Below are 15,622 nucleotides of genomic sequence, written 5' to 3'. Positions count from 1 at the left end.
TATTTAGTTACATATTTTTCTTTTATTCATATATTTGGCAACATAACAATTCATGGCCTTGCCTCAGATACTAGTTCTTGTATCTGATATTGCTTGAAACATGTTTTCAAAGTTGGAAACTTATTATTTTGATCAAATGAGATTATAAATTTGTTGGAAACGAATGGTCTTAAATAAAAGTTTGTAGTTTGAGGCTAGATATTAAGGAATTTTGAGGAGTTATTGCTTTTGGCCTTTGATTTAAAAAAATAGGAATCATCAAGCATGTAAAATGCATTAAATTGTTGAATAAAATTTTTGTTTCCTCTCAATTATTTTTTTGTCAAATGTGGATTCTTCAAGCACTTGCAATTCTTGTCGAGAAATTTCAAAGGGAAATTCTCCTTGCACCCATATGATTCTTGGATCTTTCAACTAATGATCTTTATATTTTTTCCTTCAATCAAAGTTCATTTGTGATTGATTTACATGCATGGTTGAAATTTTTTCAAATTTATTACATATTGATTTTTTTTTTTAATAATGCGACTCTTAATCATTACAAAATTTTATATTTGTTCTCAAATTTCATGTGAACAACCTGAACCTAATGCCCTTCCAAACTTTGGACTTAGTGACTTTGTCAATGGTGGGGTCCACAATGCTCATTTTGGGAAGTGTATAAATCATTAACGCGTTGTCAATATTGGGACCCACTAGTCATCATCTATGTTCGCTTGATCAATGAGGTGGGTACACTAATGATGTGGCACATTTTGGGATTGAAATGTATAGTGTATTCCAAGGTTAACCCAAAGCTTGTATTGAATTTGTGAATCATGCTTGCTCACTTAAAATTGCCAAAGAAGGTTTTGGAAAGTCAGTGTTTGTCTATTGGTTCAACTAATGCATCAAATGGGCATTCCTTGCCCGCATTTCTAGCTTCAATTAGCTAATGCCAGTTGGGTACAATGCTATAAGCAACTTGGATCCTCTATGGAAAGGACCTAGTCCATTGATGCGACTTTATTTTAACCACAAAAAAACCCAAACTGTAGAACATGATGATCAGCTTTGGAGTTTTATGACTTTAATTTTTAAATCATAAGAAGCTACACTGGAAAGAAGAGCCTCACTAGAAGTCATAAACTGAGGATCAATAGATTTCTTTCAATGTTGATGTCAATAAGGCAAGGTTGGAGCTGGGAAATAGCCAACCATCCTTACTGATACAATAGTGTTTTTGATATTAACAAGGAATATAGCACTGAGCCACTCAGGCAGTACCCATGTCTCTACATCTGTTTGTTTTGATACTTTAAGTATAAGTTCAATGTTACAGGAACAATATAGAACAAGATGTAGATCAATTTCAACCCACAAAAGCAACAACAGAAGAATATAACCTCATGTTTCATAAGACCCTAATAAACCTAAGCTAGCCCGTTTAATACTGAGAAATATTTTTTTTTAATTTTTTTAAGAAAATGATTTTAAAACGATTTTGAACTAACCAGATAAATTAGGTAATTATTAGACTGACTCAATTAACCAAGCCAGAGCTTTAATTAATTAAGCAAAAAGCCACCCATTTCTAAATTAACAAACTTCATTTAAGACTAATTAAGTATAAGTAGGGGTAAAGCGCCGTTAAAAGGTTAGGGGAGTAAAGAAAAAGGAAGGGCAAAGTAAAGATCTCTTGAAAAAGCAATTGGAGGACATTATATTGAGCAGTGTGTGGTAGTAGAAATATCAAAATAGCAAAATACTCGCATGCAAAATATGCCACAAACCTGCATGAAATAGCCACTGTCAGGAGTTCCATCCAAATTAAGAGTTGAAGCTAACACCATAGTGAATTTTTCTCCAACAAGAAGAGGATACAGCTCGTTATTCACATCTAGCTGCATGTACATATCAAACTGCTCACTTCGCGCTTCAATTCGAGACACTACAAACCAACCAGAAAATCCATCACTTTATAACATAGAATGCTTAAATCACTATATAACTCATTATAGATATCAATTCAAAAGAATAAAGCGGAAAGAATTAAATTAAAAAAAAAAACCTGAAAGTTACTAGAAGCAAATAAGAATCCATCAAAAGAATTTTGAATGAAACAAAAAAAAAACAAAGATATGGAACGAAATCTTAGAAAAGTAATTGATGAAGCTAGCAAACCTTTGTCGAACTTTTTTCCATCAGGATCGACTCGGCTTACGGTGAAGATATCCTCAAACAGAAGGTCAACCATACTGAAACCCTAAATCTGGTGGAGAGGCGCCTCTGGCGCAGCGGAGTTCACCGGTCTAGAGATATCGGCCGGCCGAACTAAACTTTAGTTGAGAAGGGGTGATAAGGAGTATAAATCAACGAAAAGTACTGTGCTTGGTGGTCGTCGGCGATCACAGGCCAAATCGGAGATCCCGTTGGCCTTACTTAGCGCTTGAATATAAATAGTGAGACCGATGCCCTTACCGATGAGTGATTTATATATTTTTAATAATTTTTTTATAGAAAATATCTCGGTACAACTCGGTATTTCTCGGTACAACTCGGTATTTCTCGGTACAACTCGGTATTTCTCGGTACAACTCGGTATTTCTCGGTACAACTCGGTATTTCTCGGTACAACTCGGTATTTCTCGGTACAACTCGGTATTTCTCGGTACAACTCGGTATTTCTCGGTACAGCTCGGTATAACTCGGTATTGGTCTTCAAAGAGCGGTATTTCTCGTTAATATCAAATAATAACTAGTTGTACCAAGCAAAAACCGAATTTTTTGACGGGATTTTGCCTCCAACCGGACGTTCCTCTACGTCCTTACACCGGACGTAATAAAAGTTCCCTTACCGATGAGTGATTTATATATTTTAATAATTTTTTTTATAGAAAATATCAAAATAAGCTACCATTTAGTATATTTTTTTTTCAAATTATTTAGATTTGAATGCATTAGTATTAATCTAAGTTTTAAGTCTAAATGACTTTAGATATTATATTACTTGTTACAAATATTTTTGGATGCTATATATTCGAATCATTTTGGAACCTAAATCAATTTTTTGAATATGATTTGAATAATATTTAAACATGTTTTAAGTAATTTAAAAAAAATTTGAAGAAAATTTGAACAATATTCAAATAAGGTTCAAAATGATTCAAACAATGTTTGAAAATATTCAAACAAACAAACTTCACGTATGGTTTGTGCAGGGTTCAAAGAATGTTCTAACATGGATCAAGCAATATTCGAACAAGGTTTGGGTTTTGTTCGAATATGATTTGAACATGTTTAATCATTATTTGAATAAGGTTCTAGCATGATTTGAAGATGGTTGGAATAAGATTCAAAAAAGTTTTAATCAAAATTCAAACATTATTCAAGCAATATTCGAATAAGGTTCGAGCATGATTCAAACATGACGCAATCATATTTTGTTCATAATTCAAGTTTATGACCTAAGTCAATCAAAGATCATGTCGTCAAATATTACATTGTTATTGAGGAAAGTAGAGTTATATCTTCAACGATTTCACATCAACTAACAACATTTTTTTACATCTCAAGTCTTTAAAATAATTATTATTTATAAACTTATGTTGTTATCATTTTTAAAACCTATAATAAGAGTTTCATTCTTGTTCTGATAAGTAATGATTTATTAGTGTATTTGATCCAAGGCATCCTGTGCTGCTCAAACTCATCTCGCTAATGATTTTATAAGTTGGGCTTATTGAACCATGAATTGCAGCTTGAACTCGGATTTGAGTTCATGAATTATATGAGCTTGAGCTCAATCTCATTGTGAATCGGCTCGTTAGCTCAGAAACCAACTCAAAATAGACTAAAATGATAAAACTCGTTTTTTTTGCTCCGTAATTTGATCAAAATAAGATGAAGTATCGTATGGCTACAAACTAAGTTCATTAACCCTAGCTCACATACGAGAATTCTGACTCGCATATTGATGGTCATAATATTATGTTTTTCTAGCAAAACTCACCTCTTTAACACATGTTCTTAATCTTGATGACACCTTATCCATCAAACTCCAGTCATTAACTTTTCCAACAAACTCTTCTTTAGCACACCTCGTTAGTCCCCACAGTGCCATTTTCAATGGTTTATCATCATTACCTTTTCTAGTGAACTCATCTTCTTCATCACATACAACTAGTCTCGAGTCCTAACGATGCTTTCTCCAACAAATATTGTCATGAGTCGACTCGCTTTGTTGATGCTTCTTTAAAGAGCTCTGATTTTGGCTTGAGCTCATCATACAAGCTTGACTTGTGCTCGAGTGGATATATATATATATATATATATATATAATTTAAGATTTTGCTCAAAAAAATGAAAAAATGCAATGTCGGACACGTATCAGACACGAACACATGCCTGACACCTATCAGACATGGCAAGAATGTGTCCAAATAAAATAATATTTAGATAAAATCAAAAAACACGTGTCCCTATATTTAGTTAGAAAAATAAGTAAAATGTAAATTTCAAATTTATAATTTAATGATCATTTTATTAGTAAATAATTTTTTTATTAATAACCTACCGGATGCCTATTCACATATACAAGCAAAGTGTAAGAACCAAATCTACTCTTTTTACTCATAAAGCATATTTAGTAAGTTAATGTGTTAAAATTATCATGCAATTGTATTTCTCATGTAGAAGCCAATTTGCTAAGGCTTTATTTTGATTAACTTAGAAAATTAAATTCACACCTTTGTTGCAGATAGTTCATCTTTGATGTAGCAAGCATTTCATCATTGACATAGTCATTTGTAAGTGATTTGAGCTCTAATAGTTAACCTTATTATTCGGGTTGGTCTCTTGGTTGATCTTGGCGGATAATAAGATTGTGACATATCTTCTTAGGCCAATATATAGGGTTGTTCAACATGTTCTATTAAAGGTACTTTTCTTTCTTCCATTCCATCAATTTCTTTAAAAGCAAAATGAGTTGTAGTGATGGTAGAATTAAGAGTGATGAAGTTTCAGCAGAGCCTTCTATAGAAGAAAATAAGCCTTTACGGAATTATGTTACGAAGATAGGAAAAACTTCTAAAGGTGGAGGAAATATTATATTTAAATGCAATTATTGTGGTGTAACCTATAGAGGATCATATTCTAGAGTGAAAACATGTTTATTAAGAATTGTTGGGCATGGAGTTAAATTTTTTCCTAAGATTAATACTTCATAGTTGAATGAAATATAAAGATAGGTTTATGAAGCTTAGTCAATGATTAAAAGAGCTCCTCGTAAAGAGATATCATTGCCTACTACTCATGGTTAATGCGATGCGGCTTCCTCTTCCATTGGAGTTTTTCTGGATATTTAGAGAATTTTGGTGATCAAGAATCTATGATAGATGGAGAATAGAACCAAAGATGTGATGGCTGATTCATGCAGCTTCAACACCTCTACTTCAAACTATTTTCATAAAATATCTTTGTCAAGTTTCATCTTGTTCTTATTGTGAGAAAAATTGGAGCACATAATCAATTATTCAATCGATAAAGGGGAACAAAATTACTCCATAATGAGTGAAAATTTAGTTTGTGTATACAAATATTCATCTTTTATCAAGAAAGACTCCAACTTATATGAATGATAATAACAAGATGTGTGATATTGTTGGAGATGGGTTTGAGTTCTGTGATGATATGGGTAGGGCTACAAATGAATCGAACGTTCGACAAGCTACTCATGGCTCAGCTCGATATGAGCTCATTCATATTCGTTTGATAAGGTAAACGAATAATCTTGAACAACTTGGCATTCTGTTAGTTTATGTTCATGAACAATAACGTTTAACGCTCATGAACAAGTTCGTTAAGAAGCTATATTAGAGCTCGACTATGAAGCTAGATTAGAACTATATTAGAGTTTAAAATATATATATATATATTGTTAAATTTAATAATTTTTTTTACTAATCCCATCTAAAATTATTTAATAAATTTTTTTTTTAACTTCCCTCATCCGCCTAAAATCACGAACAACCCGCTCTTTGAACAATTATAAAATAAATCATAGATTGCTTGTTCGTGAATGAGTTCATTTGATAGCTTAAAAATACTAATTAGATATGTTCATGAACGGGCTCATTTTGATAGCTCAAGAATACTCATTAAATATGTTCGTGAACAAACTTGTTTGATAGTTTAAAAAATTTCGCTAGATATGTTCACAAACGGACTTGATATAAATGTTTGTCAGAAGGCTCGATAACGCTCTTTTGTTATGTACATCTAGAAGTATAGCTCATTTATAGCTCGATAAAGCTCATTTGTTTAAAGCTTGACAAGCACGAAATGAATCGAACATGAACACTCATTAATTTAAACAAACCAAGCTTGAACACAAACAAAAAAAACTCGAACCGAACTTGAACAAGCTGATAATAAATGAACTCAAACATGAACATGCACACACATACTCGACCCAGCTCGGTTCATTTGCAGCCCTATCCCTTGAGTAGTAAATACCACTTAAAAGCTAAGCCAAACTTATTTTAAAACTTTGAAAGTGGTCAAGCTTAGCAAGAGTTTTGAAAAACAAAAAAAAAAAGAGGAGACTCCAGAAAATAACAAAACTTGAATATTAAAGTAATATTTGAAAATAACGTCTTTCCTATGATAATCACAATTTTGTAATGACTTTAAGTTTACAACACTTCTGTAAGCAGCCATAGTTATCTATCCTAATTCCAAAGCCATTGCATAGGACTCTTCACGAAGTTCATGGGCTTGCACCCTCAATATCCAATACAACAAACAAAATTGCTTAACTTGATCACTAGTATATCAACGATGCCATTGGCTATTAAACTTCATAGATAAGTGAGAAACTTAAAAGCAGAACTTCAGATCATACCAATAAAATAAAAGGAAAAAAATGCTCTCTTTGCAACCTTTCTTTGAAACTTGAATATTATTAGAATAAGTAAACGATAGATTGGAAGAGATCAATGGTCATCAACATGTAAGCTCTTCATTTCATGAATAGTAGTCAAGAAATCATCAAGTTAAAGCACATACTGCCTCTTTAGCTCCAAAGGGAATTCAATTCAATCCGTTCTTCATCTTCTTCATTCATAAAAGTAACTACTCGTTTTTCATCAGAAGAAAATTTTATAACAGAGCAACATTTTCGACAACCTTCAATTTTTCACATTCACATTCTAAGTATGTTGCAATATACAAACAGGTTGGAGGAGGAAATCCCCACTAGCTGCATAATCTGACAGTGCATGCCACTGCTTGTGCCCAGTATTTCAGCCTGGCTTTAACTTCATCAGGATTATCACCTGAAGCAAGTAGATATATATAATTTTGATTAGCAAATTTAATACATTGAATTACTGTACAATTAAAACGAAGAATAATTATCATCATCAGTATTAGATAATACATACTAAAATTCAAAAGATTGAAGAGAGTGATCTCTATGATGTAATCCTTCTTTGCAAAAAATAAGGAGTTGCTGAATAAGAATTAGCATTTCTTGTTATAAGCTCCTTGCGCTGATATGCATGGGCTCATCTAATGTCACAACAAGAAGGACGAATACTTGACAAATATTGTTCTCAGTTCATTCAAAAATATCAAGAAAGAGGACATTTCTTGAGGCTCACTTCATTCGAAAACTATGGTATCTTGAATGGATATCAAGTTCTGAACACCTAAACCATGAAAACTATAAGCCTAGCATTTGTTGCATTAATGAAAACTATACTAAATTTCCCAACAAATAAACAAACCCAGACAAGAAGGATGTAAAAGAGAATGCTTTCTACTGAACAGTAAAAGTTATCAGTTCAAGGTCTCGGAATAATGGTTTGTTTAAATTCTGTAGGCAAGTTGCACATTGACTTGAAGTCTATATGCTACAACACTAACAGAAAAAGGAAAAGCAGAAATAAAGAGAAAATAAGAAATATACAGGGATAACTAAGCTACTTTGAGCTTGACTACTACAACAACATCAAGCCTTTGTCCCATTACATGAGGTCGGCTACATGAATCCTTTTTCTCCATTGTGTCCTGTTAAAAGTCAAATTCTCGTTTAAATCAAATAAGGAAAGATCATTTCTAATATTTTCTAACCAAGTCTTTTAGGTCTACCTCTAACTTTCTTAATATAAGTCAAATCTAATAACTATACTTCCCTAACCGAGTCATCAGAAGGCCGTCGTTTTATGTGACCAAACCATCTAAGGCGACTCTCTCTAGCCTTATCTTGCATTGGAGCTATTCCAACCTTTTCACGTATATGCTCATTTCGTATCCTGTCTCTAAGGATAAAGCCACTCATCCACCTGAGCATCCTCATATCTGCAACACTTAACATAGTATTATGCTTCTCTTTTAATGACCAAGATTATGCACCATAAAGCATTGCAGATCTCACCACTATCTTATAGAATTTTCCTTTCTGTTTGAGGGGACTTTTCTATCACACAACAAGCCAGATGCATTCCTCCATTCAACCATCCAATTTGAATTATACTGATAATATCCCCATCTATTTCACCATCACTTTGAACAATAGATCCAATATATCTAAAACGTGTACTCTTATTAATAACTTGATCCCCCAAAATCACAATCCCCCCATTAAGCCTATTACTACTAAAATTACACTCCATATATTCAGTTTTAGATCTACTCAAGCGAAAACTTTTAGACTCAAAGGTTGATCTCCATAATTCATGTTTTCCTTCAACTCTAGTCTTATCAACAAGAAGAATAGCATCAGCGAAAAGCATACACCAAGGGTCCAAGGTACATCCTCTTGCAAATGTCTAGTGAGAACATCCATGACTAAAGCTTGACTAAAATTCTAAAAATTAATGGAGTAAGAAGAGACGGGCAGTTCGAGGATGTCCACAACCCCCAGGAAGTCATTGGGAGGGAGAGAGCAGCAAAAGCTTTCATTTATTTTGCATATCCTAATTCTTCCTGAGAAATATTTATAAAATTACATGGCCCACTGACCACTAACCTAATCCTAACTACTCATTACAATTATTATTCTAACACTATAAGAACACAAATCTATAAAAAAAATATGTGCCAATGGTACTAAGATGATCAGAACGATGAATATTATAATGAAATTACAAATTTTATGATTTAACTGGTAAACTGTAACCGAACATGATAAACTAAGATGATTAATTCGATACAGTTTGCTAGCTTATCAGTTAACTTGTATGAAGACAAATCCAAATTAAGAGTTCAAGCAACACTTAACTAAAAATTCAATAAGAATCTTATAGTCAGAAAAAAAAAAGGATGAAGCTTTAAAGACATTTCAGACAAACCAGTAAAACAGAAGCTAGTCGATGAGAGCGGTACCAGGGCTGGAAATCTTCCAATTCGCGACACGAGGAAGCGTGACCAGTGAAGCCACTCCGCCGGCGTTGTCCGCAGAGGAGTGGTACTGCTGCTGCTCATCGAGGAACCTCTGGCTCATAGAATAGCAGAGCTCGAGCGCTGGTAGCGTGTCGCAGAGCTCCGGGATCTCCTTGTAACTGAAACTGAATCCCAGGTCGCAGCACCCCTTGAGATCCTCCAGGTCCTCGTCGGTCAGGCTCTTCGTTCTACAAACCCCAGGCTCCCCTTCGCCGGAAATCACCGGAGGCTTGATGTTGTTGACATAGCCCTCAAGCATCACGGCGGCGTCAGCCTTCTTCCGCCCCTTTCTCGACCACTCGGCCTCTTCTTCCATGTCGATTTCCTCAATGCAGCCCTTCGGAATGAATTGCAGTGGGCTTATAAAGGATTTGAGATGGGTGCGGGAGAGATGTTGTGGATGGCATGGATCGGCAGCATTGGATGGGATGATCATGGCATGTGGGATGACATGAATGCAATGACTGGTATGTGGGAAAGCTGAAATTTTTGCGGGGCCAATATTTGCATCATTAAGTAAGCTAATTAATAGAATTCAAATTTAAATCTATTTTAAATTAGCTTATTTATTATAAAATATATAAAATGATTTTAATTCGAATAAATTTTTAATAAGATTGAAAATATAATAAAATCAATTATATTTTTACAATTATCGATGTGTAGCATAACTTTTATGAAAGTGAATGATTGATATATGGGTGTACATATCTCTAGCTTGAAATTTTTTTTTTATATATAACTTAATCTCTTGATTAAATTTCTAGCTTGGACTTGAGTTTGATTAGTTAATGGAGTTCGAGTTTAAATCTAGGTGATTGAGTGAGTCGGTTCACCAGCCGGATCATTTATTATGAAAGAGAAAATTATTTTAATCCAAGTAATTATTATTAAAAAATGAATAAAAGAAAAGGAAATTAATAAGAAATTACTTGATATATAGAGTGAAATGAGATATAATTTTAATTTGTTTAAAAATAATTTTTTACTTAAATATCATTATATTTAACTTTATTTTACATTAATATTTTTTAAACAAACTGACTGCATGACTTGGAGTTTACGAGTCGAGTCGGGACTGACCTAAACTTGCCTTGCTAGCACATCGAGCTTGCCTCACGAGTCGTATTTCTAGCCGAGCCCAAGCAGTCTCACGAGCTAGTTTGACTCCCTTAAACCCCTATGTTAGGAACCTAAAATATTTTAGGTTGAAGCTAAAAATATTTTTTTGTATTTTGCAAATGAAAAGCTAAAGACATTTTATGTAAAATTAGAAATTCTAATTCATAAAAGGTGTTTTTAAATTATAGAAATAAAAAATCTTAGGTAAAAAATTAATGAATTGTTATGTTTTGATTATGTTATTTATTTATTTATTTGTTACAAAAATATCGTTCACTTTTTCTTAAGAGCCAATTGTAAAAAATTAAAATTGTAAATCATCTTTACGTATTTTGAATTAGGCCCTCCTTAAACCTTTTACATAAGTACTGGCTGTATTGATTTAATTTAATTACATCATTTAATGATTGTGTTTGACATTAGCTCAAAAGGAATTCGTTAAGTCTAATAGGTGAGTATGATCTATCAAGTTGACCGAGAAAATAAACCTATCAAGTCGTCCCTAACACGACTACCCTTAAAAAAATATTTATTATATGATTATTTAGATAATTTGTCATATTCATCTATTTTTTAATATTTATTATAAAAAATTTTAATACCATGATCTTTAAGCGATTGCCCCCAACAAATAGTAAATAAAATTCATCATTTTATTTTTTAGTAAATAAAATTTGTTCCGAAAGCACTGCCCCACAAAGCCCTCGTAGGGATGCTGCCCTTTGACCCCGCGACCTGACCGGGTAGGTCAAACCCCACCAGGGGCTCTTCCCCTTAGACCCCAGATATATCTGCGAAGCGTACGACGATCAAAGATATGAACAAATAGGGGTTATTATTAACACATTTTCTTGTAGTGAATGGTCGAGCCAAATCCGAGGCAACATCAACAACTACTTATAAGTTTGACCCCCCTGAGGATAGCTTACTCTAACTTCAAGAGTTTTCTTAAATGTCTCTCCAGACATTATTTCCTATAATATCAAATAGGTGATCATCATAAGGTTGGACTAAGCAAACTATTATTGTGGAGGATAAGTATAACATAAGCGTTTAATTGACATAAGCTATGCATGTCTAAAATCAAACTCTCTCATTGTAATACTATATTGAACTCTTTTTAGATATTTTGCGAAAAAACTCCACCTCATAAATAGATATGCAATACTACATTCATTGTATTCGGCCAAACTTAAATCAATGCACATTTGTCCAAATTTGTTGGACAAAAGGTTTGGCTAACTTTAGCCCTGTTGTTGAGTATAAATATTCAATTTTTATACTTTTCCTCTTCTTTAATAGTAAAGAATGGAAAATCTTTATATAACTTACTACATAGTATATTTTGCAACTAGGTGAGGCCCCGTGATTTTTTAACTTTCTGCATTTTTCATGTAGAGATTTACATACATACCACCTTATACTACTCTATTTACATATTTAACACTTAAAACTTTAATATTACATACATACCATCTATAGTTCATTTTCATATCAAATATGAGTGGTAGAAATGAATAATATTGGTGGTATGAAAGAAATATGAGTGGTATATTATTTCATATCAAATATGAGTGGTAGAAATGAATAATATTGGTGGTATGAAAGAAATATGAGTGGTATATTTGATATTAAAATAATATAGGATGATATGCATGTAATATTAAAGTTTTGAGTGTTAGATATGTAAATAGGATTTTATAAAGTAGTATGTATGCATGGGCGGATCCCCATGGTGGTGAGGGGGGGCAAATGCCCACCCTATTTTTTTAAGTTTTAGAGAGGATTTTAAAATATTTTGTATATTTTGGGTATTTTGCCCCCTCTCAAAAAATTATTTTGCCCTAATTTTATCAATATTAACCATCTTTGTCCATCCCCCACCAAAAAAAATTTTTTTGTCCACCCTGAAAAAAGAAGCTGGATTATTTTTATATGCTATGTATGTAAATTTTCCAATAATTTTCTGGTCTTATTATTTTTATATGTTATCGTTGAATCTTTGTACACCGCTAATACATAGCATATATTTTGTTGACTCAAATTTTCTAACGATATATATATATATATATATACATATGAGCTATTCAAACTAAGCCATAAAATATTGATGCCCTACTTGCACACATACAACATGCCTATCTCACCTTTAATTACATAAGACAACAGAGAAAACAAAAGAAGGAAACGAAGTGATAGTGTTCCCAAGAAAACCTTTGTTGTCATAGTTATCTTATTGCACTGTTAAGATATCATATTAAATGCATATTGCTTCTTCTACGAAGTAATCATATCTTATAAGATCTATATGTTTGTCTTATCTTAATGGCATGAAGCAAGACATAGTGTTTTTTGACTAAGCTGAACAAAAGAAAACTCAGCAATCGAACTAAGGATTTATTTGAGACGGTTGCAGCATTTTATAAAATCAATTATAAAGTTACTATAAAATCAGTTATGATTGTCGAAACCAATTTTTCATCACAATGTTAAACAGTGAGAAATCAGTAATTTTTTTTTAACAAGCGAGAAACCAGTAATAAAGAAGTAGTCAAATGAAATTTGGGCAATTTTTCACTCTAAGAATGATTAGGAGGTTAATTAAGTAATTAAGCTTACTTTAAAAATATTTAAAAGTAGGCATAATCGCTCTTTTAATTGACGACTTAGGCTGATTAGGCAGAGATGAGTCAGGTAGCCGTTATAAAAGTCGCCCGTTGTTAGTGGTCTTATAAACGTCGCCTGTTTGACGGGCGACTTATATCTAATATTTTATAAAAAGAACAGACAACATGGATAAATGGCGCATTGGATTTAGAATGAAGAATTAAAAAAATTATGTAGAAATACCAAGTATGAAACTTATATTGATATTAAATTTGAAATAGCATATATACAAAAAAAGTTCTAAAAATTTATATTATATTAAGATTGATTTCTCTTTAATGCTTTAAGTGAATAAAGTCAAGCACACATCTCACTTTGGTCTGTTAGGTAAAAGCTTAGGCTACTAACTAAGAGTTTTTTTTTTCGAGTCTATATATATGTGATGTGTGTATGAATTTACCTTACTCAACCTAAAAGTCCCAAAAAAATACGCCAAAGAATTTTACGCATTCAACGCTCTCTCTATTTCCAGCTCTTTTTCTCTCTAAGGCTTCGTTTGGGACGGCTTTTTTATTGCTTTCTAAAACGAAGTTTTAGTTAAAAAATAAAAAATTTTGTACTAAAACTCCGTTTTAGAAAGCAATAAAAAAACCGTCCCAAATGAACCCTAAATTTGAGTTGAATGCGCTAATAATAATAGCGCATTCAAAATATGCTAAATTTGATGAATTCTGAATGCGCTATTTTCTCAGACACATTTACTCTTTTTTAAAAAATTTGTATTAAATATATTCCTTCAACTAATTCTTAGACTTAATCCGCTATTTTATAAAATAACGCCCACGGCGGGCCCCAGCTCTGCTCTTCTGGGTCGCTGAAATTGATCAAGGATGGCCATGCATGTGCAACTTGGATGGATGCCATGGCTCCATGAATCGGATCAGCATGGGCATGATGTGATAACTACTGTGTGATGGCGTCGGAGAGGATTGTGACACGTAAGCTCGCTTTCATTCTATAGCCGACCCCGCCGTCCCTCACCCCCCAATTCTTGTGATCCACGTTCCCTCTATCATCACCATACAAATTTTAATATAATTTTTACTTGCATATTAAATATTCTATATATATAGTCTAATAAAATAAGCATTTTCTTTTATCACAAAGATATTAGTTGGCACGATTTTTTTACTGCTTCTTAAAATATTTTTTACTATTTTTTAAAATATTTTTTTTAATAAAAATTTTAATTTTTATACTTAAAAAAATAATAATAAAATCTTTCCAAATAAAATCTCAGTGTGATATTACTATTTATATTTTCGATGATATTATTCTCTTAACTCTGTTTCTATTTAAATTTTGTTTCTTGCTCAGTAGTTTGTTTCTATTAAATCTCATTAAGGTTGAAATTCAAAAACTAAGTTGATTATTGCAGTCATTATCTAATTCATAGTGAAAGTGGGATTGTGTTATGGGATTTCTCAAATCCATACTAGGTTATGATTGCATTAGGTGCCAATTAATAAATTGACAAGCTTCGTTTGGGATAGCTTTCTTATTGTTTCTTAAAGCAGCTTCCTATTACAAAAATTAAAATTTTTGTACTAGGAAGCTGCTTTAAGAAGCATTAAGAAAGCCGTCCCAAACAAGCCATAGTATGTTCATTTTTTGCCTTTCATGCAAATAGATTCAGTAGAGAATTGGTAAGATTGTATATGTAAGAGATTGTTAGATTGCATGGTATACCACAACTGATTGTATTAGATAGTGGTAGATTCACTTCTCGAATATATAAAGGCATGCACAAAGCTACATATTAGTATAATATTTTAACAACAGACTGATGCCCGATAAGAAATAAATATTCTTATATGCTAGAAAATTCATTATGATTATGTGTTTTGGTTGTTGGCTGTAAATAGGAGGATTACATTCCGATGGTAAAAATTATCTATAACAACAATATCTAATGTAATATCAAGATGACACTCTATCAGGCATTGTATGAACGACAATAAACTTTTGTCGCAAAAAAAGGAGGCATTGTATGACAGAAAGTACATAATCCAATGAATTGATGTGGGGAAAGACATTTCAATGATCCAAAGTTAGCTGATGAAACTACATAGAAAAATAGATAAGTCAAAGATAGGTTGAAAGGCACCACTGTGGACCATCATCAAAAATATTATGACTTAAAGTAAGGAATGGTAAATTTCGAAGATAATGATCTCATAATTTTTTTTTAATTTCCAACCTCTTTAAAGATATAACTATATTTGATCAAGGAGCCAAATTGAGTCCCATATACATGTGACCATTTGATATCATTAAGAGGATTGGTAAGGTTACCTATTGATTAGTACTACTAGCATATTTATCTCATATTTATAATATTTTTAAAGTGTCAGTAATGAGAAAATGGATTATAGTAGAGAATATCATATAATGAAATTGATATTCA

General features: G+C 32.4%; 1 protein-coding gene across 2 annotated transcripts; it reads right to left on the bottom strand.

Annotated features, from left to right (window-relative positions):
* Window positions 1-6,921: 6,921 nt before the first annotated feature.
* LOC110105016 lies at window positions 6,922-9,877 on the bottom strand. 2 transcript variants are annotated; one of them, XM_020834364.2, is made up of 2 exons: window positions 9,336-9,877; window positions 6,922-7,316 (listed from the first exon to the last, which is right to left on the bottom strand). In XM_020834364.2, exon 1 carries the CDS (start codon window positions 9,860-9,862, stop codon window positions 9,350-9,352), a length of 513 nt encoding a protein of 170 aa, XP_020690023.2. In that variant the 5' UTR covers window positions 9,863-9,877; the 3' UTR covers window positions 6,922-7,316; window positions 9,336-9,349. The 2 variants fall into 2 exon arrangements, with proteins under 2 accessions (XP_020690023.2, XP_020690022.2); XM_020834363.2 differs by having other exon boundaries at window positions 6,979-7,316; window positions 9,370-9,877.
* Between the last annotated feature and the right edge of the window lie 5,745 nt (window positions 9,878-15,622).

The sequence above is a fragment of the Dendrobium catenatum genome, unplaced genomic scaffold (assembly GCF_001605985.2).
Source record: "Dendrobium catenatum unplaced genomic scaffold, ASM160598v2 fragScaff_scaffold_1056, whole genome shotgun sequence".
In the NCBI taxonomy this organism is placed as follows: Eukaryota; Viridiplantae; Streptophyta; class Magnoliopsida; order Asparagales; family Orchidaceae; genus Dendrobium; species Dendrobium catenatum.
This window is presented reverse-complemented; position numbering and strand designations above follow the sequence as displayed.